Source organism: Ovis canadensis, chromosome 25 (assembly GCF_042477335.2).
Source record: "Ovis canadensis isolate MfBH-ARS-UI-01 breed Bighorn chromosome 25, ARS-UI_OviCan_v2, whole genome shotgun sequence".
NCBI lineage: Eukaryota > Metazoa > Chordata > Mammalia > Artiodactyla > Bovidae > Ovis > Ovis canadensis.
Window position 1 is genome coordinate 44,063,483 of NC_091269.1, and position 26,133 is coordinate 44,089,615.

Sequence of the window (26,133 nt, forward strand, 5' to 3'; positions counted from 1 at the left end):
TGAGGTATATGGCCTTACCAACTTTTTTACACGTTTGTGTGTGTACGTATGTTTGTTCACAACTATGTTTCAAAAATGGCCTCCTAAATACTATGTCGTAACATAGCTTTTCTTGATGACATACCGTAAACATCCTTTCAGGTTACAAGTCAGTGACAGTACTATGGCCACTTGGTGGTCCAAAGAACGGAGCGATCACACTTTGGCTCACATTTCTACTGTTAAAGACATTCAGGTTGTCTCCAGCTTTTATTATTCCAGAAAATGAGAGATGACTCCAACCCTCTTTCCACCACAGACAGCCCTCCCAGACTCTTGCTTATGTCTGTGGAAGCTTAAAACAATCAATAATAGCAGAATCAGAATGGACAGTATTTAGAGAAAATTACTTCTCCAAGGTTAGCTTGAATTCTCTTCACTAATCATTGGCACTATTGACTGGCAAACTTGTTTCATGCCAGGGGCACAAGCTAGACACAAGATGATAAAAATGATCCCTCCACAGCATGATTCTTCATATGTGTGGCGCTTCTGGTCTAAAAGGATGCTGACAGGAGGAGTCTGGGCCCAGGGAAGTGGCAATGGTTACTGAGTGAGCTCCATAAGTCATAGCGGAGGCCAGTGGGACTTCTGATTCTCACTTTGGGTGCAGCTGAGCCACTCTGGTCCCTTCCGGAATTGGGATCAGAGGCTCCCCAGCCTGGTGGCCTAGGGCCCCAGTCCGCCAGTGTTCTTGGCAGCTTAGACAAAAATCATGGTGCCCTGTGGGCTGCCCAGGCTGGATCAACACTGTAAGCAACACTTACACATAGCTGGCAGTCTCACTCCTGATTCAGAAGATAACCCTTCCAGCCAGAATGCCTGAATTTTCAGGGTTTTTTCAGCATCTCTGCCTCAATCCCCAAGGAATCCCAAGCAGTGAGTAGGGAGCCTGATGCCTCCTTCAGTGGGACCTGGGATGCTGGGTAAAGATGCAGGGGCAGCACCCCACTCCTGGGCTTTAGGCTGGTGGGCAGCACATGGGGGCTATCTTAGTCTCCCCGGGGTGGGGGGCGCCCGCAGACACATTCATGCTTGAGAATCCAGGCTGGCCTGGCAGCCAGAGCCGTCCCCATATCTCAGCCCTGACACAGCTCCTGGTGCCTGGAGCCTGCAACAACTATGATCAAGGATACCGAGCTTCCGGCCCCGTTTGAAATGCCACAGGACACAAGCAGGCAAACTATGGTAAACTGGTGGGATGGAGAATCGTGCCTGTAACAAGGAGGCTCCCGGGGTACACTCACAGCCAGGGCTGTCCCTTCAGAAGACCGGGTGGGGGCCGTGACTGAGCCTCCTCCACCCCACGGAGCACTGGGCTGAGCCCTGGGTGGGTGGGGAGGGCGCGGCACAGGGAGAAAGCTGAAGCTGCCCCTGCGCTCAGGCAGCACAGGCGACACTGCATGCACGCGACAGTTGTGCAGGCTGAGTCCCTCAGGGCAGGCCGTGTGCGGGCGGTTCCAGGTCCTCTGGTGGAGAGAGGCCATCTGGGGGAGAGGACGCGGCAGAGATTCGGGCCCTGACCTCAGATCTGCCACTTGGAGTTGTGCAACCTCAGGTGGGCCCCTAACCTCTCTGAACCCCAACCTCTCATCTTTAAACGGTCCTCTGCCTCATGAGGCTACAGAGGCCCCCAGAAGGGACCAGACAGTGCTCCCCAAGAAGGTGCAGAGAGCATGGCAGGCACCCCATCAAGAGGATGGGGAGCACAGTGTTCTAAGGAATCCACCAATGAACCTGGAGACACTATGTTTCCCTAAGGGCAAGTTTCCGGGGAAAGAAAACAAAGGAGAAAAGCCCCACTGCGATTCCCTCCTCCTCATCGCAGGCTGGCCAGCAAGGTGGGCCCACGGGCTTCTAGTGCGGCTGCCTGCCAGAGGCACTCCCCAGCCCAGATGTGATATGCAGTCAAAGCCAGGCCATAACGATTCTCCTCAGAAATGATGCAGCTGGGACTTCCCTGGAGCTAGTGGTCAAGACTGTTCCCAGTGAAGGGGGCGTGGGTTCGACCCCTGGTCAGGGAACTAGGATTCTGCATGCCGGAAACTGTGTCCAAAATAAATAAACAAGAAATTAAAAATAAATAACATAGTCCTATTTCTGGCTGCTCTGGAGATAGCCAAGTAAGTAACTCAGATTGCCTGGCCCAAGCCTGGCAATTTGTCTTCCAGGGCAGATTTCCCCTTTTGCTCTCCTGTGTCCCTCCCCCTCCCTACTGAAGTCCCTGCACCGGCCCACCCCAACCCCTCTGCTCCTCCAACTGTTTCAGTTAGAAGCACTGGGAGGGCCTCAGGAAACAATGGCAGTTTTGCTGTGGCCTCCCATTAAGTGTCTGCCAGTCCCTCCCTTGCAGCTGGAGGATGGAGGACAAGAGCTGCCTCATGTACTGTGTATACACCAAGAGTCTGGAAGTGAGGGGTAAAGGACATGTGGGGTAGAAAAGGAATGGCCTCCTGAAAGCTCTTCTCCTGGGTTGGGGCGGACATGTGAATGACTCCTTTGTGGGTCCTTTGTAAATCCTCTCCATGCTCGGAACCTAAGCTTACTGCTACCAATTTTACAACTCTTGCTGCTCAGACTTAAGATCATTGTCAGCGAAAACAGACCTTCTTTATAAATTGGAAAAATACGAAGAAACGCTCTTAAGATAAGCACTAGGTGGGAATGAGTAAGGGAGGGCCTCACCAGGGAAACCAGCTTCTAGAAAACAAAATGAGTTAAAGGTGGTGGTGGAGGGGAAGTGGGAGCGGAGGGAGGGCAATAACAAGTTAGTGATGTGCTGGCTAAGGTTTAACACTCCACTTCCTGGAGGGAAACATCCCTGATCTGCAGAATTTAATAAGGTTTTCTTTTTTCTTTTTATGTTTTGGTTGTACTACACAGTGGGATGGCAACCCACTCCAGTGTTCTTGCCTGGAGAATTCCATGGACAGAGGAGCCTGGCAGGCTACATACAGTCCATGGAGTCTCAAAGAGTCAGACACGACTGAGAGACTAGCACACAGTGGGATCTTAGTCCCCTGACCAGGGATTGAACCCAGGCCCCCAGCAGCAAAAGCCCTGAGTGCTAACCACTGGACCACCAGGGAATTCCCAGAATTTGCCCAGTTTTTCATGGTATAAATATTCCTACTATGGTCAATTTCAAGCTATCACGGTGAGGTCATTGAACTTGAGTGAGCATGTCCAGTACTGGGAAGCCAAGTCAAGCAGCCCACCCAGGCAGGACCACAGGCTCCCGAGCACAAGGTGCCAGAGCTCAGGCCCACTCCTGTCTACTTACACTATGAGTCTTTGGAATAAACCTGAACTTTGGGAACTGGCCCACAGTTTTGCTATCTACATGTTCTCAGTTGCCTTTGGTTCATTTATAAGTGACAATGCTAGGTGTGTGACAAGGAAATCAGAAGGGGTGGTTGGTGGGCCAGCAGAGCACCATGCCCAGGGTCCCGTAGGGTCAGGGGTAAAAGAGGCCAAGAGGCAAGTCCACAGAGCTCACCTCTGTCACCTTCCCAGCCAACTGTCAGCTCTCATGGCTGGGGTGATTGCTCTTCTCGTCCTGATGTAGCTAAGCACGCACGTGTATGCACACACACAACTGACATAGGGAGGAGAAGGAAGGAGGTTATAGTTTCTTGAGGGATGGAATGTTTGTTGTTGAAAGGTTCTGGTTTAGCTCAGTGATTCTACCTTGCCTGCACATTGGAATCATTGGGGAGCTTTAAAAAAAAATCATCAAGCCCCAAACCCTCCATTAGAGATTCTGACTTAACTGGCTTGGGGTATGGCCGGGACACAGGTATTTTGAAATTTCCCGGGTGATCTGAATGCAGAGCTAGTTTGAGTACCACAGGTCTTCCCGGTGAGGCTGAATGGGAGAATCTGGTGAAAACATCCATCTAGCGCTTCCATCTGCTCCACTGTGTGGGGCGGAGCCGCCAAGAGCCAGGCTGATTGCCTGAACTCATGGCTTAGGAAATCCTGTCTCATTACCTTACCCCTGTTCTCTCCACCCCAAGAGAATTTTCCTCCAACCAAAGTTATGTGCTTCAGCCATAGTTTCCCTGTGGCTTTCAATCTCCCTCCAGCTATAGTCCCTCTTCTTATGCAAAGCACTGTCCTCAACAGCTGGGGTTCTGGAGAGACTGTCTGGGCTGGGATCCTGGTTTTGTCCAGGCAGCATGACCTTGGCCAAGTTGCTTAACTTCCCTGAGCCTTGGTTTCCTCACCTGGGGAAAATAATAGTACCTGCCTCGTAAGGGAAAAATTGAAGGCAAAAGGAGAAGGGTGCAGAAGAGGATGAAATGGTTAAATAGCATTGCTGATTCGACGGACATGAATTTGAGCAAACTCCGGGAGATAGTGAAGGACAGAGGAGACTGGCGCGCTGTGGTCCATGGGGTTGCAAAGAGTCAGACATGAACTAGCAACTAAGCAACAACAACATGAGGCTGTTGCCCACATTAAACAAAAGCACACTTGAAATTGCTTAGAGAAGATCCAGATGTGAAGTAAACAGTCACTACGTATCAGCCAGGGTAGCTGACATGCCACGAGCCCCGCAAGAACAGGGAGTATGCTTTGTCCATCTCCATCTCCAGCACAGTGCCTAGCACAGAGCAGGCTGCTCAATCAAAAAACAGCTGGTGAATGAACATTTCTCCAATACCTAAATCTGTGTCTGTGCCCCTGGGAGCCTCTTACTCCCTGAATAAGATCCTTGCAAGGCTGAGTTCTGAGTCAGAGCATTTGGGCTGCTATCCAGCACTCTGGACAGAGACAGGGACAGCCCGTCTCTTAGACTGGCTTGTCTAAGGCAGCATGGAATTGCTTTGTTTTAAGCAGATGACACTACCCTTATGGCAGAAAGTGAAAGGAACTTAAAAGCCTCTTGATGAAAGTGAAAGAGGAGAGTGAAAAAGTTGGCTTAAAGCTCAACATTCAGAAAATGAAGATCATGGCATCTAGTCCCATCACTTCATGGCAAATAGATGGGGAAACAGTGGAAACAGTGTCAGACTTTATTTTTTTTTGGCTCCAAAATCACTGCAGATGGTGACTGCAGCCATGAAATTAAAAGACGCTTACTCCTTGGAAGAAAAGTTATGAGCAACCTAGATAGCATATTCAAAAGCAGAGACATTACTTTGCCAACAAAGGTCCGTCTAATCAAGGCTATGGTTTTTCCAGTAGTCATGTATAGATGTGAGAGTTGGACTGTGAAGAAAGCTGAGTGCCGAAGAATTGATGCTTTTGAACTGTGGTGTTGGAGAAGACTCTTGAGAGTCCCTTGGACTGCAAGGAGATCCAACCAGTCCATTCTAAAAGAGATCAGTCCTGGGTGTTCTTTGGAATGACTGATGCTAAAGCTGAAACTCCAATACTCTGGCCACCTCATGCGAAGAGTTGACTCATTGGAAAAGACTCTGATGCTGGGAGGGATTGGAGGCAGGAGGAAAAGGGGACGACGGAGGATGAGATGGCTGGATGGCATCACTGACTCGATGGACGTGAATTTGAGTGAACTCTGGGAGTTGGCAATGGACAGGGAGGCCTGGCGTGCTGTGATTCATGGGGTCACAAAGAGTTGGACACGACTGAGCAACTGAACTGAACTGAAGCAAATGTCAGAGAACTTTTCTTGCTCTTCTCTTGTGTGCTACCACCAGAGCATCACAAGCATCCTGGATAATTGAAGGTTCTGGGTAATCAAGGTTTTACCACTCACTGGTTGGCACAGGGAATGCCATTTGGGCAGAGACTTGGCTTGCTAATTCCCTCCAGGCAGACACACGTGGGCAGGAGCTGCAACAAGAGCTTCCCTCCCTTCCACGTCTGGGGGCCAAGTCTAATTGATGTTGAAGACTGTTTGTTTACTCCCAGCTTCTCCCTCAAGAGGCTCCACAGCCAGCAAGCACTCCTACACTGTGTCTAACGATGGCTTCACGATCGATGCATGCACTGACTGCTCACTGCTCGTGGGGTATGCGGCAGCACTCTGCTGATGCTGGACAAGGGCATACTGGGCAGAGGGCATGAGTCCACTGTGCCACACAGACAGCTGCCACCTTGGAGGGTGAATTCTCTTCTCCTGGGCACTGTAACACTTAGTGCCTGGTGCAAGGGGTAGGGCAAGGCTCAGACTGTTGTAGGCTCAGGGGCGGGGGGATTTCAACTCAGTGCCCAGGGTTCTTTCCATTTCCCCTCAGACAGGCTTAGAGCCCAAGAACCAGGGGCAGGAGGATAGTGTCAGGGATTTGACATTGTCTTCCCAGACCCCCTCTGCTTTGACATGTCTTAGGGGTTAACAGGGCTTCCCTGGTGGCTTAGAGAGTAAAGAATTCGCCTGCAATGCAGGAGACCCAGGTTCAACGCCTGGGTCAGAAAGAGCCTCTGGAGAAGGGAATGACAACCCACTCCAGTATTCTTGCCTGGAGAATTCCACGGACAGAGAAGCCTGGCAGGCCATAGTCTATGGGGTCGCAAAGAGTCTAACACGACCAAGCGGCTAACAACACACACACACACGCAGACATTAACAGCCTTCTCTGGCAGGCAGGAAGCTAGAGGAAGTGTGCTTGCCAATTAGCTCCTTGTAAATACCAGCTAAAAGCCCTTGTAGTGTGACTCCTTGCAGGGAGAGCTCCTTTCTCTGCCACCACAGGGATCATGCCAGGGCTGAGCAAGGCCAGTGTAAGAAAACTCTCCCCCTGTGACCTGGCCAACAGCGTCCTGGTGCTACCAGACCAGTGGACCTGCACACACTTCTCTGGGCACCACCCACACCCTCCACTCCCATCACATGTAGACCTGGCAAGTTCTGGAACACCCAGAGGTGGGCCCAGGCGTGCCAAAGACCTGGGTTCAAATCCTGCCTCCACCACACCCCTGTGCAAGCTGTTTAATCTCTCTGAGCCTGTCTCTTAGCTGTCAAGTGAAGGTAACACCTCCTATCCAGAAGAGAGGCCTGAGCAAATTATAGGAGAATTACAGAAGAGCAGTGTCAAGCAGCCATGGCTGTTAGATTTTGAAATCGGTGCGATTTTATCTTTTTTAGATCAAATAGAACATTAGTTCCACTTCTGCTTTTCTAGGGTTTCTTCTATTTAAAAACTATTTCCTGGACTCTTATGAAAGAAGTCGCCTTCTGTCCCCCAAGAGGCACAGAGAAGCTGGGAACAAAAGGATTGGGTCCCACTCACTCCTGCTCCCCAGGAAGCCCTTCCCTGCTCAGCCACTACGTGGCCCTCTCACTTAGCACTTGGTACTCAGTGCTTGTGGCTCATCTCCCCACCCCCTCGAGAGTTCCCAGAACAAACAGAGCCTGCAGAACCTCCCACTAAGGGGCAGCCTGGTAGAGCCTCAGAGTGAAATAAAGCCATGCCTCTCTGCTCCTGTGATGCTGATCAACTAATTCTGTGAAATGGGGTGAAGCTGGCATACTGACATCAAAGCAGGGGGAGGGCGATCCTGAGGCCCTAGTGGGCACCTGTGCCCCAGGCTAAGGGAGGCCACTCTGGAGACTCTCTTCTATTGATGGAGACCAGAGTGAAGCTGTGCTTCCCTGCAGGAATCTGCCTCTTCCCGCCACCACCTTCCCAGAGGAGGGAGAAGTTACTGCGACAGAGGGCCTGGGCCCTGAGAGATACACTGGGCCATGGCAGGTGTGTAGGTGTCCCCTTGGGCCAGGAGTGCTCCCTCCAAGTCTCCACGGTGCCCCCCACCCTCATCCTTGTATCCCAGGGGATGAGGGTCCTGTACTTTGTGGAAACCTTATGTTTGAAGGCTGGCACCATGGCCCAGATAAACTATGATGGAAGACTGCGAGTCAGGGGTGGGGGTTGTGAAGTGTGAAAGGAAGAACCAGCTGCAATAGATGATTCAGGAAGCAGAGTGGGCTGTACTAGGCACTAGCTGGATAGATGTGAGGAAAGGAGAGAATGATAGAGACGTCAGTTGCACAGAGATTCTCAATCAACACACCACTGCCTCGCCCACGGCACGTGTTAGAAAGGCAGATTCCGGGGTCCCATCCACACAAAATCTGATGTGGTGGGTCTGAGAGGAGACCCAGGAGTCTTCCTTTATAACAAGCACTCCAGAGGGATCCAAATGGGGATTTGTGGCGGGTACCCTGAGGAATTCCGTGAGGTTTAAGCAGCATTGTGCTTGGGGGGATGGCAGGGCCAATAAGCACAGTCAGCTGCCCAGAGGTGGCACTGGGGGCTTCAGGAATAAGGTCCTGCTGTGCATAGAAAGCATCTGGGTGTCTTTCTCAGGTGCAGATTATGATTCAGGACATTGGAGGTAAAGCCTGTGTGTGCTCAGTCCCAATAAGTCATGTCCAACTCTTTGCGACCCCACGGACTATAGCCCACCAGGCTCCTCTGTCCATGGAGTTCTCCAGGTAAGAATCCTGGGGTGTGTTTCCATGCCCTCCTCCAGGGGATCTTTCTGATCCAGGGATTGAACTGGATTGAACTCACGTCTCCAACATCTCCTGCACTGCAGGCAGATTCTTTAAACACTGAGCCACACCCAAGAAAAAGTGTCAGTCACTCCATCATGTCTGACTCTTTACAACCCTATGGACTGTAGCCCACCAGGCTCCTCTGTCCATGGGTCTGAATTTCTAACAGGTGATACCCACCCTGCCGCTGGGTGACACTTGAAGAAGCCAGAGCCTCGATAGGGGTTCTCCAACTTCGGCATGCATCTGCGTCATTTGGAGGCAGGGTCAGTGATTATTCATATAAATTGCTAGGGAGTTCCCTGGTGGTCTGTTGCTGTTGTTCAGGCGCTCAGTCATGTCTGACTCTTTGTGAGTCCTTCAACAACTCCCTGAGCTTGCTCAAGCTCATGTCAGTTGAATTGGTGATGCCATCCAACCATCGCATCCTCTGTCATCCCCTTCTCCTCCTGCTTTCAGTCTTTCCCAGCACTGGGCTCTTTTCCAATAAGTCAGCTCTTCCTGTCAGGTGGTGGTCTAGCGGTTAGGATTTAACACTTTCACTGTCACGGCCTGTGTTCAATCCCTGGTCGGGGAAATGAGATCCCACAAGCCACATGGCGATGTCAAAATAAGAAAAGAAAATCATTTGCTGTCCATTTCCCTCCCCCAGTTTCTGATTGAGGAGGTCTGGGGAGGGACCTAAAAATATGTATTTCTATCAAGTTATAAGGTGATACTGCTGGTCCTGGGACCACCCCCGCCCCCACTGACTCTGAGAACTGTTGGCCTCAAAAGTAAGAAGTGAAATTGTATTGGACAGAATTAAGCAAATGCAGCCAAAAGCATCTCTATGTAATACAGATACAGATATGCCCCGCTATCCAAAAGCAGAAAGTTCACATAAAAGCTTTTGTAAGCAGAAATGGTATAAAGTGAAGAAACAATCACCTTAGGACAGATCTTGTTTCCCTGAGAGCTCAGCAATGCAGGAGACCCTGGTTTGATTCCTGGGTTGGGAAGATCCTCTGGAGAAGGGAAATGCTACCCCACTCCAGTATTCTTGGGCTTTCCATGTGGCTCAGCTGGAAAAGAATCCATCTGCAATGCAGGAGACCTAGGTTCAATTCCTGGGTTGGGAAGATCCCCTGGAGAAGGGAAAGGTTATCCACTCCAGTTTTCTGGCCTGGAGAATTCCATGGACTATATATTCCATGGGGTTGCAAAGAGTCAGACACAACTGAGCGACTTTCACTTTCACTTGCTAAAAGACACACAAAATAAATGGAGATAAAGCACAGATGCTCACAGACACAGTTCAAAGCAACGGCGGCTTGATGCTGAGTGGGGATTCCGGGAAGAAGCTTGGCGGGGCCGCTCTCCCCGCTCAGGATAGCAGCCTCCTCTGTTAACACTTGCTGCAAAATGAATGCTGTTTGCTCTTTTCCTAGTTTTTCATAAGAGTGAAAATCCTTTTCAGATTTCTTTGACTAGTGAAATCAAAGTGAAGTAAACAGGTGTAAAGCAAACCTTCAAAAAGCCAAGGATATCTGTACTTTTAAAAGTACCATTGCTCTATTTGTTAAATTCTTAACAAGATTTTCTTTTCCTATGATCTCTTGCTCTCTCTGGAACAGTGAATGCATCAGGTAAAAAACAAAATAAAACAAAAATTCGGTGAACTGAGGGTGACAAAAAGTGAAATTCTAGCTTAGCCAAAACAGTCTCCTATTTAGCAAAATGAAGGTTCTTCAATACTTGGTTTCCCTTCACCCCCATATGTTCCAGGAACATGTTGAATTGCTCTGTAGCATCAGGTACTCCCAAGTTCTTAGGCATGAACGCTGCTTCAGCACCCACCTTCAAGCCCTCCATGACAGCTGCTGGGATAAAGCACTGACTCCCTGGCTTTCATAGGATGAGTGACCCATCTTCTTCTCATGTCACCATTCACAGTCAGACTAAATGCTTCCACCACCTCCGAAGCTTCCCCAGGCCTCTCTTGGGAACTCCACCTCACAAGGATAGTTGGATGGCCACCCTCAGCCCTTCTGACCACGTCTGGTCTTTTTCTGGCTGTGCTGAAAGACATGCAGGATCTTAGCTCCCAACCAGGGATTGAACTCATGCCCCCTGCAGTGGAAGCGTGGAGTCATAACCACGAGACTACCAGGGAAGTTCCCTGACCACGTCTTATCTAGAAATTTACTCTCCACTTCCATTCAGACCTCCCCTACTGTCTGCAAGCTGCTTGAGGTCAGGATCTGTATCTCCTTCATCTCTGAAGCCCCTACCTCTGCAGAGACTCTCTCACCCCAAGCAGTCTTGTTTATACACACTCAGAAGTTTCCATATACCTCTTTTTGGTTTGGAAAATACAAGGACCAACCCATATCCCAGAAACCTGTGATGCACTGCTGTTGGAATAAACACTCTAAGCTACAAACCCTTTTCTCTCTCTCAGGAATGCCTGGAGAAAACAACCATGTCCTGGCAGGCTTGTCTCCAAGGACCCAGGAAGCCTCCCATCCGGATGGGGGCACTTGCGGTGTGTGTGCTGGGAGCCAGCGAGTGGGGGAGGCAGAGTCCTGTCACTTGCACCACTTCCTGCTCATCGGCACCAGGCCCGGACCTGCACTTGGGGGGTTAGGACAGAGGCAGAGCAAATGAAAAGACCAGAGGCAGGACTTCTGGACTATGAGCGCAGGCCGTGCAGGGTGTGTGAGGTGAGGCGGGGTGTGGATAGAGAGTCAGGTAGCATTGAACCTAGCATCTGCCTGGCTCCATACTCAGGTGAGAGGAGAGCTGAGATCATCCCCTCGGCAGAGGCCCCACTGCCCATCCTCACACCACCCCCAACAACTAGTCGCCAGGAGGATGCTGTGGTGGTGACCAAGATGGACATAGATGCGGGTGGAGATGGGAGGAGGGAAGAATGCAGCGCAGTTGAGGGACGGGAGCCAGGCCAGCTGAGCACAGAACCCAAGTCCCTGTGGGACGACTCAGAGAAGCAGCTTTTGTTATTTTCTCATTGTGACTCACAGCAAGAAATACATTTTAGGACTTCCCTGGGGGTCCAGGGGTTAAGACTCCCTGCTTCCACTGTAGGGGGCATGGGTTTAATCCCTGGTCAGGGAACTAAGATCCCAAAAGCCTTGTGGAGTAGCCAAAAAAAAAAAAATAGAAATATATTTTACATCATGACCCAGTACCTATATTTATGCAGGCATATAGTAAAACTGATATAAAGTCACAAAGCGGTATGTACCATGCCACAGGTGAGGAACTCCAGCACAAGCTGGTCTCACAGCTTACTAGTGGGTCACAGCTGGCAATTCGAAACAATTGGCCCTATTCAGTGTCAGCCATTTCAGAGAGCCTTCGAGCCTTTGGGATTCCTGCTCTGCACTGTGCTCCCAACCAGCTGCAAGTCGGCTGCATGCAGACACCGCACTCACGCTGGCTCTGGAGATGACAGGACTCAAAGGCCAAGTCACACACAAACCAGAGGACTGTCCGTAGGAGGCAGCAGCAATGAGGCCGTCACATGCCACCCAGATCCTCGACCTGAGGGCCTCTGGCTACCAGTGAGCACCAAGGATGAGCATCCTCCCACCACCCGCAGCTGGACCAGAAAGCAGAGGGCAGTGTCCCTGCCTCTCCCAGCCTACATACGCTGATGAGGCCCTGTGTCTTCTCTCCTCCATGGACCTGAGCTGAGCCTCTCCCCGCATCACGGCCCAGAGAGTGCTGGCCAGTGGCACTGTTCAGAAACAAGATGCCACTGCTGGGGACTTCCCTGGTGGTCCAGTGCTAAGACTCGGTGCTCCCAATGCAAGGGGGGCTGGGTTCGATCCCTGGTCAGGGGACTAGATCCTGCATGTTGCAACTAAGAGTTCACAAGCTGCAACTAAAGTCTCAGCATGCCTTTTCTGGAGATCCCACACACTGCAACGAAGACTGAAGATGCTGCGTGCTGCGAGTGAGACCTGGCGCAGCCAAATAAATAAATGGAAAAAAATAAATACTAAAATTAAAAAAAAGATGATGCTACTGCTCTTGGAAGCTTCCAGGCCTTCCTGAGGCTGGGCCAGAGGCACCTTTTGAGGAGGTCCCTTCAGATGCACCTGGAGCTTGTTTCAGAGCTGGTTGTTCTCTACTTAACAAACTAAAGCTTTAAGGAGATTCATGCACCTCCAATTTATTTCTTTAGAAAACATTTTTTTTTTAATCTTCCAATCCCCTCTGAGAGCTCTGAGGGGAAAAATAAGCCACACTGAAAACATCCTAAGTTCCTACCACAATTATCCCAATGAGCTCCTGCGGGAGATCGGCTACAACCAATGAACAGTACAAAGCTATTTCCATAATGAAGGAGTGTGCAGCCCTCACCTACTTCACTGTGATTACAGCCCTCCTCCCTCCAACCTGGGCTGCAAAGGCTGTGGCCTGGTCTTCCACTGGTCTGGGAATCAGGAAACCACCCAAGTAACTAGGGTGGGCTGGAGAGAGGTAGAACGTAGGAGTGAGGAGATTCCGGTAAGGAACAACCACTGCCTCCATGTGCCCCTCTCTCCACCTGGTGCGGGGAGAACGCCCAGGGCATTCCCACAGTGGAGCAGTCCTGGGATCAGCCAAGCACCTCTAGGAGCCTCTGGGCACTTGGGGAAAACTTGGAGGCAGGGGCATTCCCCAGTCTCCCCATGTCCCCCAGGCCTGGGCAGCAGGAACTGACTGGGAAACACAGCCCAGTGGCTGAAGTCTGTGTAGCCTGGCCAGGTGTACAGTAGACCCTTGACCATGAAGGCCGGGGGAATCTTAGTGCCTCAGTTTCTACGTCTATCAAATGGGATGATCACCCTCTTATCTTGGGCCTGCACATGAGCATTCTTGGTAAACTGCAAGATGCTTCCATGTGCAGAGTTATTACTGTTGCTCTGTAGAAAGGAAGAGATATGTACACAAAAGAATAAGTCAAAACAGCTGATCTAGGTTCTGGGAGCTGTTGCTGCTAAGGAATGTTGTCAGCCTTGCTGAAGGGGGGAAGATTAGGGGATCTGTCACCCTGTACTTCTCATTTTGGGGAGAGTCATTTCTTATACTACAGCCAGCAGAGATGCCCACTCACCCTGCTCTCCTGCTTGAGGAAAAGCCACCTTCTGGGGCAGGGGTTTGGGGAGAGTCGGAGAACCACCAGGTGAAAGCGGAGAAGAAAGCAGAAGCTTAGAGAAGGGATGCAAGTCTTTCAAAGCTACAGTCAGGAAGTGAGGAAGCCAATGGCCAATACTTATCCTGACCTGCCTGCCTGACCCACCCAGCTCTGGTCTTGACATTAGCCCAAACAAGTAGCCCTTTCTTGGTTACTGCCCCATTTGGAAAAGCAGCAGACATCAGGAATGCCTCGAAGAACAAAAGGCAGCAGAGGAAGGGCCCAGCAAGGAGGGCCTGGCTGAGAATGAAGAGCTCAGGGCAAGACCCCAGTGATCTGGAAAGTCAAAGTTGCTCAGTTGCGTCTGACTCTCTGCAACTCCCTGGACTATACAGTTCAGTTCAGTCGCTTAGTTGTGTCCGACTCTTTGCAACCCCATGGACTGCAGCACACCAGGCTTCCCTGTCTATCACCAACTCCTGGAGCTTGCTCAGGCTCATGTCCGTTGAGTAGGTGACACTATCCAACCATCTCATCCTCTGTCATCCCCTTCTCCTCCTACCTTCAGTCTTTCCCAGCATCAGGGTCCTTTCAAATGAGTCAGTTCTTTGCATCAAATGGCCAAAGTACTGGAGTTTTTCAGCTTAAACATCAGTCCTTCCAATGAATATTCAGGACTGATTTCCTTTAGAATGGACTGGTTTGATCTTGCAGTCCAAGGGACTCTCAAGAGTCTTCTCCAACACCACAGTTCAAAAGCATCAATTCTTTGGTGCTCAGCTTTCTGTAAAGTCCAACTCTCACATCCATACATGACTACTGGAAAAACCATAGCTTTGACTAGACGGACCTTTGTCAGCAAAGTAATGTCTATACAGTCCATGGGATTCTCCAAGTCAGAATATTGGAGTGGGTAGCCTTTCCCTTCTCCAGGGGATCTTCCCAAACCAGGGATCGAACCCAGGTCTCCCATACTGCAGGCATTTCAGGTCGATTCTTTACCAGCTGAGCCACCAGGGAAGCCCAAGAATATTGGAGTGGGTAGCCTATCCCTTCTCCAGAGGATCTTCCTGACCCAGAACCGGGGTCTCCTGCATTGCAGGCGGATTCTTTACCAACTGAGCTATGAGGAAGCCCTAGGTGGTCAGGAGCTTTACAGTAAACAGGCACTTCTGCTTAAAGACAGCACAAGGCCCCGTGTGGCCAGGGGGGTGCCAACCCAGGGGCCAGCCATTCAGTGATCCTGGTCTTGGGACGGCAAGTCTGAACCAGAGCCCACTCCCAGGGACTTCCCAGAGGCCAGACAAGGGAAGCCCTCTCCAGGCATAGGGCTGAGTTTTAGAATTATGTACTCTTAGCCTGGCATTTCTGGGGTCTCACTGTGCAACCCCATGCTCTCTCATAACCTCTCTGAGCCTCAGTTTACACACCTGTAAAAGGATGGACCCTGAAATTCAGAGCTTAGCTGGTTCCCCCTCCCACTCAGCCAGAGCCTGAGCCCTGCAGGCAGCATCCTTGATAGAAGGGAGGCTCACCAGTGCACTGGGCAGCATCAAACCACCAGAGGCCTCTTGCTTTTAATCTAATAGCATAATGCCTGCAAAAGAGCTTAGCAAAATGAACGCATAACTGAAGGGGGTTATTATTAACCATCAACATTAGAGGCAACGCGAGAGAAGGCGACATGGAGCTGGAGATGGGCTCACAGAGCCTGCTAAAGCAGCTGCAGGAGGAGCCGGGGACACGGGGGTGGGGGGTGGGGCGGGGGGCGCTGAGGGAGCCTGTGAGTGCCAGGCTCTCCCTTGGTGGGGCTAGACAGCAGTCTGAGAGTATGCTCAGGCCGAATGAGACCAAGAGGTATGCAAGAGTTACCAAAGGAGGAAAGGAACGCCTCTTCCACCTCAGAGGAACCCAGCTTGCTGGGGTCTGCTATTTGCAGGAGGCACACCTCCAACTCGGAGGGAGAGACCTTCTGCTTCCCTGAGGGGGAGCATATTTGTACTGGAAGGTTCAGAGAGGCTGTTCTGAAGTTGTTTGCCCGGGGGCTCCTGCTTAATCATGGCAAAGAGTTCCTGTGAAGCCAAGGAGGGAGAGCCGGAGTTCAGGCAGGAGTTAACACATAGAAGGTCTGAGCTGAAGGGTCGTAAAGGCAGCCAAGGCTGGAAGATGAAGACAAGAGGAGAGCTTGAGGTCCAGGGTGGCCCAACTAGTTCAGGGCTCAAGGTATGAAAAGCCAAGACCTTCTACTTGCCAGGTGAAAGCAAGTATCCAGCCTGGCCCCTGGCAGGCAGCAGGACCTCATAATAGTTACCTTTCTAGGCTCAATGCCTTGTACTCAGGAATCTCAGACCAGAAAGCCCAACTTTGCACTCTTATCTATGAAACTGCCTCCAGAGCCCCATCCCTTGTGCCCCAGAAGGCCCTGTGAGCCTCAACTCAGGCAAGGGAGCTCAGGGCAGGCTCTGCAGACAGGAGGGGCAGGGCCATGGACTGGGTCCACTTACCTACAATCTCATTCTCTTCCAGATTGATATTCTCCAGCGCAGGCAGGGTGGTGAGCTGCTCGGGGAAGTCGTGGAACTGGTTCCGGGACAGGTCGATGGCCTTGAGGTGCTGCAGGGTGCTGACCTCATTGGGGAGGCGGTGCAGGAAGTTCCCTTCCAGGCGGAGTTCTGCCAGGTGGGAAGGAAGAGTAAGGAGGGGGGAAGCGGAAACAACCCAGAGACCACAGTGACCGCTGGCTGCCTGGGCCAGGAAAGCAGCGAGGAAACCCAGATCCAAAGGAAGTCTTCCCAAAGGGCGAATTCCATAGTCATGCAAAAGGAGGGGTAACCCCGACCACTGCCACCCATCATTCCAGTTGGGTGCCCTGCTTTTGGCTTTGGGAAGCAAGGCTCTCACCCCTGCTCAGGATGGCACATCTGGGGTCCTTCCTGAGGCTGGTTTAGGGGCCACAGAATCCTTGCATTGAGGTATCCAGAATGACCAGCCAGGCCTTCCTTACTGCAGCTCAAACAGGCTCTTGATTTTGTTCCTCCCAGTCCCTCTCACCTGGACCACTCTGGCAGCCTCCTCCCTGGACTCTTGCCTCCAGCCCCTTTCCAATCAACGCTGCACAGTGGGACCTATTTCACTTCATGAGCACAGCTCTGAACTTGTAATTCTTCAGTGGATCCCCAAGGCCTCCTCCCTCAGGTAATCCAGACCCTTTATGTTAGGCCGAGGATCTGCAGGTCCAGCACTCACACTCAGGTCCAGGCCCGGCTGCCCTGGGATGATCTTCACACAACACAGGAGAATTCACACAACATCATCTTGCTGGACTCCACTGCAGTACTACAGAAGTGGTAACAGGAGCTCCTTCTCCCTTTGTTACTTACTACGAGTCCCAGACGCCACCAGGAGCAGATACTTATTGTCTCATTTGATCCTCAGAACCCCAGAGGCCACCAGGAGCAGATACTTATTGTCTCATTTGATCCTCAGAACAGCTCTGCAAGATTTGTCTTACTCTGCTCCATTTGATGGAAGCAGAAATGGTGACTTAGAGAGGTTAAGCAATTTGCCAAGATCACACCTCCAGGCGGCAGAGAAGCCAGGATTGGGATGGCCTGGATGTCCTGGTACTGGTCACCAAACATGGGATAAACATGACCAAGGGGACAGGAGACAGGTGTGAACATTTAATGAGTGATGCTGTGTTCCAGGCAATGTATTAGTTATGCATGAAATCTCACAAATGTCTCCCAATTTACGGATGAGAGGACTGAGGATCACAGAGGTCAAATAACCTGCCCAAAGGCACACACACGTGGCAGATCCCAACTGGTGGTCAGATGTTCCCCATGTTCCCTGAGATTCACAGATAAAAGAAGGAAGGGAGGGATTGAATGACAGTCCCATTTCCTCAGGGGAGTGGGGTCGGGGAGGGGTCCATCCAGGCACTGATATCAGGTCAGGGATGAGTGGAGCCTTCAGGGAGCAGAGGCTCTGGGGGAGGCTGGAGACACCTCCGTGCAGAGGACAGTCTGCGAGGCCTGCTGGGGAGATGCGCCTGGGATCAGCCGGGGGCATCTCCGCAGTTGAGAAGCTGAAAAGCTTTTCATCTGACTGACAGCGTTTTAAGGAAAACACGGCGTGCCCTGCCAGCTCTGTTTTCTTTGCTGTTCAATAGCTTTTCTCCACATCTCTGTCTTGCTGCATTCATGACTCAAAGGCCCTTTAAATTCCCTGCCATCATGTGTGGCTACAATGAACATCATCCCTAGGCTTTTGCATCATCATGTCCTCTCCTCTCAGGGTTGGGGAGAAGCGGGAGGGCAGGGATCTTTTCTGGTCAGGCTCAGAGCCTGACAGACCCGTGGGAGGCTTGCTCTTGCAAGCTTTACAAACAAACGTCAACAACCCAGGTGTCAGAAGGTCAAGACTGTTCCCTCATCAGTGAGGTTAATTAAAAAGCCCAAGTTAGGACTTCCCTGGTAGTCCATTGATTAGGTATACACCTGCCAAGGCAGGTTCAATTCCTTCTCTGGGGAGATTCCACATGCCTCGGGGCAACTAAGCCCATGTACCGCAACTACTGAGCCTGTGCTCTGGAGCCCGTGAGCCACAACTGCTGAAGCTCAAGCGCCCCAGAGCCCGTGCTCTGCAACAAGAGAAGCCACCGCAATGAGAAGCCGGTGCTCCACACCTAGAGAGTAGCCCCCGCTCGCCACAACTAGAGAAAGCCCATACACGGAAAGGAGACCCAGCACAGCCAAAAATAAACAATAACATAAGTAAATAAAAAGTTTAGACAAAACTCCAAGTCAAACAAGGCATTCCTGTTTCAGGAATTGTTTGTTCAAGAACCACTCTGAACAGCAGATTCTTCTTCCTAAGCTCTTTTTCTCCTCATGACTTTCTGGCTTGCTTCCATCTGGGTGAACCCCATTCTAGAAAAGGGCAACTTTTACTCCTATCAAATTACAGATTATTTGCTCATTAGGTGGTCCATCCCAAAAGTACAACAGATCCTCCTGACATGCACTATCTGGATACCTCAGGTCCTCTTGGGAGGAGCAGACAGGATCTAACGGCACAGGGGACCGATTACATCATGATCAGCAGAGCAAACTGTCTTGAATACTCACCACATGCCGGTACCCTCTTTTCAATGTTACCATGTTTTACCTCAACTTAATCCTTACGATGACCCACTGAAGTGCTGTAAAATGGATCGCACCATATGGATCAGGACATTAGAAACAGCAGAACCAGGTTCTGACCTGAGGCCAGTGTGGCTCTAGGTTCTGCAATTATAGTCATGCCACTTACTGACTCTCCACACCCTCCCGACACACACACAGGGTTGCTTGGCTAGCTACCATGGACAATGTTTGCAGCTGGTTTATCCGGGAGAAGCTTCAGAAAGATGCACTACTTAAAATTAGATCTTGCTGAAATTTACTGTCATCAAGGGAGATTATTGTTGTCACTGTTTTAATATTTTCCCCACTCTGTGCACAGCCCTCCTGGGCCATATTTGTGCTGAGTTATCTTCTCAAGAAAATTCAGGTCTAGTCCTCCATTACCACTGAAGGCAGCAAGTCACCTAGCACTCAGGCATGTGAACAGTGCCAATAACCATCATGGACACTCAATGCTATACCAACTGTAAATACAAGATTTTGTTGTTTGAAGCCACTGAGATTTAAAATTATTTGTTCCTAATGCAAAACTCAGAAAGCTCAGCAGTGGCCACAGGACTGGAAAAGGTCAGTTTTCATTCCAATCCCAAAGAAAGCCAATGCCAAAGAATGCTCAGACTACCGCACAATTGCACTCATCTCCCACGCTAGTAAAGTAATGCTCAAAATTCTCCAAGCCAGGCTTCAGCAATACGTGAACTGTGAACTTCCAGATGTTCAAGCTAGTTTTAGAAAAGGCAAAGAAACCAGAGATCAAATTGCCAACAACCGCTGGATCATCAAAAAAGCAAGAGAGTTCCAGAAAAACATCTATTTCTGCTTTATTGACTATGCCAAAGCCTTTGACTGTGTGGATCATAATAAACTGTGGAAAATTCTGAAAGAGATGGGAATACCAGACCACCTGACCTGCCTCTTGAGAAACCTATATGCAGGTCAGGAGGCAACAGTTAGAACTGGACATGAAACAACAGACTAGTTTCAAATAGGAAAAGGAGTACGTCAAGGCTGTATATTGTCACCCTGCTTATTTAACTTATATGCAGAGTACATCATGAGAAATGCTGGACTGGATGAAGCATAAGCTGGGATCAAGATTGCCAGGAGAAATATCAATAACCTCAGATATGCAGATGACACCACCCTTATGGCAGAAAGTGAAGAGGAGCTAAAAAGCCTCTTGATGAAAGTGAAAGAGGAGAGTGAAAAAGTTGGCTTAAAGCTCAACATTCAGAAAACGAAGATCATGGCATCTGGTCCCATCACTTCATGGAAAATAGATGGGCAAACAGTGGAAACAGTGGCTGAATTTATTTTTCTGGGCTCCAAAATCACTGCAGATGGTGACTGCAGTCATGAAATTAAAAGACACTTACTCCTTGGAAGGAAAGTTATGACCAACCTAGATAGCATTTGAAAAGCAGAGACATTACTCTGCCAACAAAGGTCCATCTAGTCAAGGCTATGGTTTTTCCAGTGGTCATGTACGGATATGAGAGTTGGACTGTGAAGAAGGCAGAGCGCCGAAGAGTTGATGCTTTTGAAGTGTGGTGTTAGACAAGACTCTTGAGAGTCCCTTGGACTGCAAGGAGATCCAACCAGTCCATCCTAAAGGAGATCAGTCCTGGGATTTCTTTGGAAGGAATGATGCTGACGCTGAAACTCCAGTACTTTGGTCACCTCATGCGAAGAGTTGACTCATTGGAAAAGACTCTGATGCTGGGAGGGATTGGGGGCAGGAGGAGAAGGGGAAGACAGAGGATAAGATGGCTGGATGGCATCACTGACTCAATGGACGTGAGTCTGAGTGAACTCCGGGAGTTGGTGATGGACAGGGAGGCCTGGTGTGCTGCAATTGATGGGGTCGCAAAGAGTCGGACACAACTGAGCGACTGAACTGAACTGAACTGAATGCAAAACTAAGATTTCCCTGGTGGCTCAGATGATAAAGAATCCACCTGCAATGCAGGAGACCCCAGTTTGATCCCTGTGTTGGGAAGATGCCCTGGAGAAAGGAATGGCAACCCACTCCAGTATACTTGCCTGGAGAATTCCACAGACAGAGGAGCCTAGCAGGCTACAGTCCATGGGGTCGCAAAGAGTCAGACAAAACTGAGCGACTTTTACTTTCACTTTAATCCAAAACTGGCCTATCATAACCGATACAGTTTGTTTCACTTTAAACACATCTTCTACTGATAAAAAGCAATGCATGCTCATTGTAAAAATAGAGACAAAAGTATGGAACACGGAAAATGAAAATCCTGTTTCCACCCCTAGACTAGTATTCACTAGTCTATATTTTTCTATGTACATACTAATAGATAGATGGATGGACAGATATTATTTTTAAAAAACAAATGGAGGAGGACTTCCCTGGTGGTTCCAGTGGCTAAGACCCCATGCTCCCAATGCAGGTGGCCCAGGTCCAATCCTTGGTCAAGGAACTAGATCCCACATACTGTAACTAAGAGTTCCCATGCCACAGCTAAATATCCCACACACCTCAATGAAGACCCGGTGCACCCAAATAAATAGATATTGTTAAAAATATCTGTAGCCTATGTACTCTTTTGATTCCTGCTTTTTTACTCAATAAAGCCAAGGCAGGTTTCCAAATCATCGCTTGGCATATCCTCCTCTAGAGATCACTGCTGTCAAGATTGAGACTTGGGGCTACAAAATCACATCCCTGCCCAGCTTCTTGTTCCCCAGGGAAGGTTGCTCTCTGAAGTCCAGCCTTTTTTTTTTTTTAGCTCCAGGCTCTAAGGCGATGCTCAGCTGCAAGGAGGAGCTGAGTCTGCTTGAAAGGCAGCCTCCTCACCAGCTCAGAAGCATCACTGAAAAGCAAAAGGTGCAGAGGGAATTGTGGCTGGAAAGCAGGGTTTGCACCCTTGGCATTCAGCTCCTTGGTTGCATTAGGTAATCAGAGGGGCTGTGCTGAAACTGGGAAGGAAGGGAAAGCTTTCCATTACTGATCTTCAAAGGGGGCCCGGATCTGTACTAGAAAGGCAGTGTGAACCCACGCCAGTGAGTCAGGCTCCTGCTGGGTTAACAAAGTATTGAAGTGCTGGGATTGGATGGGGGAGGGGGTTCCAGGCAAAAGCTCTTATGACAGATACCCAGTCTTTCAGGATATGGGGCTTGAAACAAAAAGGAATAATGATGGCTAACATCTAAGGAGCAGCACTCTGCTCCAGGCACTTGTTTCCTGGGGTTTACACACAATCATCATTTTCATTTTACTATCATCTGCTACCTTCAATTTACAAAGAGATGAAACAACTTGTCCAAGGTCACACAGAACCCCAAACTCTCCCCTAGCTAATCTGACTCTCCTCTCCCAACCCCAGAACTAGGATGCAAACCCCAGCCAGCTTCCCCAAGAGAAGTGGGCCTTCTTTTTTCCAGTTTTGCGTGCCTAATTCTTGCTGCACCTGTCCTCAGAGTAGATCCTCAGCAAGTCTCTGCTTATTTAGTGGTGAATGAATGACAGGCTGAAAACCAAGAGGGCCTGGTACTGACCTAACTCGTCACATGTCCTTAGGCCCATCCTCTCCCTGAAGAGCCTCCGTGGGAAGGTCCTCCCTGCCCATTCACAGCACGGCTGTGAGAATGAGTTGTGAGTCTTGTGAAAAGCAGGATGTGTGGCAAAATAAAGACATTTATTAGGCACCTACTGTGTGCTCAGTCCCGTATTTGAAAATGAAAAGGATAATCTCTGAAAAGTAGAAGCACTCAATAAATGGAACTGTCTCTGTTAGAGGGGTATGAGATCCACAAGACTTAATTACTGGAATATGGAGCTTTTTGTGGGGAAAAGATATTAAAAGCTAGCATTAAAGGCAAGAATCAAAAGATAAAAGATGGGGAAAAGATATTAAAAGCTAACATTAAAGGCAAGAATCAAAAGATAAAAGAAGAGAAGGTGGTTGCTCTTGGGACACGTGGCTTCCAGGAATATCAAACAGACTTTCACAATTATGCCCAGGGTCTCAATGCCCTCTTGGCCCAGGGAGCTATATTCAAGGAGCTCCACATATTTCTTCCTGCTGTCTTGTGCCAGGGTTCAAACAACCTAGGCTCTCAGGACAGACAGGGGCTCTGGGAGAAGTTCCTCTATCCCACTCCCCAGACTGTCCCCCGCCTGATAGCAGACAGGCCTGACATTCCCTTATCTACTATCTCTTCTGAACTGTGGTTTCTGGTGTTGGCTAGATGGATCTCTCCTTCCCCCAAGCTCCTTTTATTATTCCTGCATCATCCTTATCTTGGACAATTGTCAGGGCTGATTCAGGGGCCTCAGACTGACCCCAGGAGAGAGACAGGCCCTGCCGATTCCATTAAGGGACAGATGTGGCCGGCCGGTAGTAATTACTCAGCCTGGTAGTAAAGGAATGCACCAGCTCCAAAAATACCCACCCACTGTGGACCGATCAGCACCTTGGCTGCTGGGACCCTGTATCACTGAGCAATTACTGTTCTGCCTGCAAGGGCCCTCCTGCAGGGCAGAGTCAGCGGGATGGGTTGGACAATGATTATCCTTCAAATGGCCCATATTCAGCACTGAAGATGCTTCACACAGAGACAGCTGCTGCCTGTGCGGGACAGAGGGGAAAGGAGTGAAGTTTCTGAAAGCCACATCCACTTCTTGGGTAGACAGAAAGAAAGGGGAGAAAACTCTTCTGACTGAGGAGTCTGGGTCAGACTAAACTGAAGTGCTAATCGTCCCACCCCCGTGAAAAGGATAATGTGGGTCTCACTGTACGACAGGAACCAGTTCCTAAATCTATCGCCAAGTAAAAGCAGCAAGAGGCAAAACTGTACAGACACTCACTCCCATCAGTAGTTTATTAAGGAGCTCTGGATCTGGACCCACAGTTCTGACCCCGTCCTCTCACTGTGTGACCTCCGGCAAGTTCCTTAAGCTCTCTGTGCCTCAGTTTCCTCATGGAAAACAAAGATAATAAGCGTACTGACTTCCCAGAGGCTCCAGACTTGAAGTAAACATCCCCTCACATTATGAAGTGGCTCTGTGCTTACACACCTGCCTCCTCGGAAGACTGTGAGCTCCTCAAGGTCTAGCTCTTGGTTTTCTTATCCTTCCCAAGTGTTGCTGCTACTGTTAGGGGGCACACACTGACTGAAGCCACCCACCCTGGCCAGGCACCATAGTAACCATTTGCATGAGTTATTTTACGACAGGAGGTCCTGGTAAGGAACATGGAACTAATAAGCCACCACCAACCGGAAGAGTTCGGGAAAGGTCAAAAGGAGACACCACGTGTCCAACCACCTCCCAGAATCCTTCTCTCTGGTATCCATCTTGGCTGAATAAGGCATGCACCACCAGGAAGGACTCTCAGTCAGAATGATTGGCTAAGGACAACCCAGAAACTAATCCCATCACCCTAAAACCTGAGACTGTGAGCCATGTAGCAGAGCTGTTTTCCTGGGTTCTCTTACCCTACTGCTCTCCACCCGGGTGCCCTTTCCCAATAAAATCTCTTGCTTTGTCAGCACATGTGTCTCCTCGGACAATTCATTTCTGAGGGTTAGACAAGAGCCTAGTTTTGGGCCCTGGAAGGGGTCCCCCTTCCTGCAACACTATGACAGTGAAATGAGATGACCCCAGCTCCCAGTGTGGAGCTGGGGGTGCTAAGTGCCCAGTGAATTTAGGTCCAGTGTTATTAGTCACTTGTTCATGCCCTTGCCAGGCCCAGAACAGGTGCTCAGGAGAACCCAGTGAATTGAGCTCAAAAGCAAGCTGTGAGACTGAATATACACACAGACAATGGCCAGATCAAGTATAAAAATAGATCTGTGACCAACAACCTACAGCATCCTGTCCAGGAAATCATCCCATTAGTAAAGCAACCACCCAGGAAGCTAGCCTTCTGTTAAGTCAGACTTGTAGGCAGTCAGACTACCATCTCCATCAACTATCCAGGAAACCAAATAACATCCTCTGTAACAGTTGGCTTCAAATGGCCAGAACTTGACTACTAACTGAGTTTCCCTAATGTTTATCCCAATATCCCATTTAGGACCAACCGGAGACAGCCAGAAGTACATCCTAAGCAACCACATAGGACTCCCTGCAGCCAGCTGGCCCGCCTGCCTCCAGCTTCCCTGGGCTCCCAGCCTGCCTTCAGGTACACCTGAAGCCTTCTCCCTTTCATCCACTATAAAGCCTTTCAACCCCTCTGTCTGCCTTTGACTCCCTGCTAAATGCAAGTGACAGTGGCTGAATTCTTGGCTAGAGCAAGCTCTGAATGAAATGCCTCTGCTGGTTCTCATTTGGATGATCTTTGTCTATTTCTGCAGGTGTGTCTTGGACACCTCTGGCCTGGCAGACTCAGGATACACTCAATAAAAAGATCTGAATGGTGCATGGGGATGACCCAGAAAGATGTTATGGGGAGGGAGGTGGGAGGGGGGTTCATGTTTGGGAATGCATGTAAGAATTAAAGATTTTAAAATTTAAAAAATAAAAAACTAAAAAAAAAAAAAAAAGAAAATTACCACCACCAAAAAAAAAAAAAAAGATCTGAATGGTTGCAGGATATAAAATCAACACACAGAAATCCCTTGCATTCCTATACACTAATAATGAGAAAGTAGAAAAAGAAATTAAGGAAACAATTCCATTCACCATTGCAGCAAAAAGAATAAAATAATTAGGAATATATCTACCTAAAGAAACTAAAGACCTATATATAGAAAACTATAAAACACTGATGAAAGAAATCAAAGAGGACACTAATAGATAGAGAAATATACCATGTTCATGGATTGGAAGAATCAATATAGTGAAAATGAGTATACTACCCAAAGCAATCTACAGATTCAATGCAATCCCTATCAAGCTACCAGCCATATTTTTCACAGAACTAGAACAAATAATTTCAAGATTTGTATGGAAATACAAAAAAAAACCTCGAATAGCCAAAGCAATCTTGAGAAAGAAGAATGGAACTGGAGGAATCAACTTGCCTGACTTCAGGCTCTACTATAAAGCCACAGTCATCAAGACAGTATGGTACTGGCACAAAGACAGAAATATAGATCAAGGGAACAAAATAGAAAGCCCAGAGATAAATCCACACAACTATGGACACCTTATCTTTGACAAAGGAGGCAAGAATATACAATGGAGTAAAGACAATCTCTTTAACAAGTGGTGCTGGGTAAACTGGTCAACCACTTGTAAAAGAATGAAACTAGATCACTTTTTAATACCGCACACAAAAATAAACTCAAAATGGATTAAAGATCTAAATGTAAGACCAGAAACTATAAAATAC

The 26,133-nt window shown here is 49.2% G+C and overlaps 1 protein-coding gene across 9 annotated transcripts in view; it reads right to left on the bottom strand.

The window, feature by feature from the left end:
- The window catches only part of LRRC20 (leucine rich repeat containing 20), a 76,467-nt gene that overhangs the window by 8,360 nt on the left and 41,974 nt on the right, over positions 1-26,133 (bottom strand). For all 9 annotated transcript variants that reach the window (XM_069572645.1, XM_069572650.1, XM_069572649.1 and 6 more), the window contains one exon: positions 16,142-16,309. In XM_069572645.1, the coding sequence (XP_069428746.1) occupies positions 16,142-16,309 (168 nt within the window). The remainder of the gene's footprint in view (positions 1-16,141; positions 16,310-26,133) is intronic.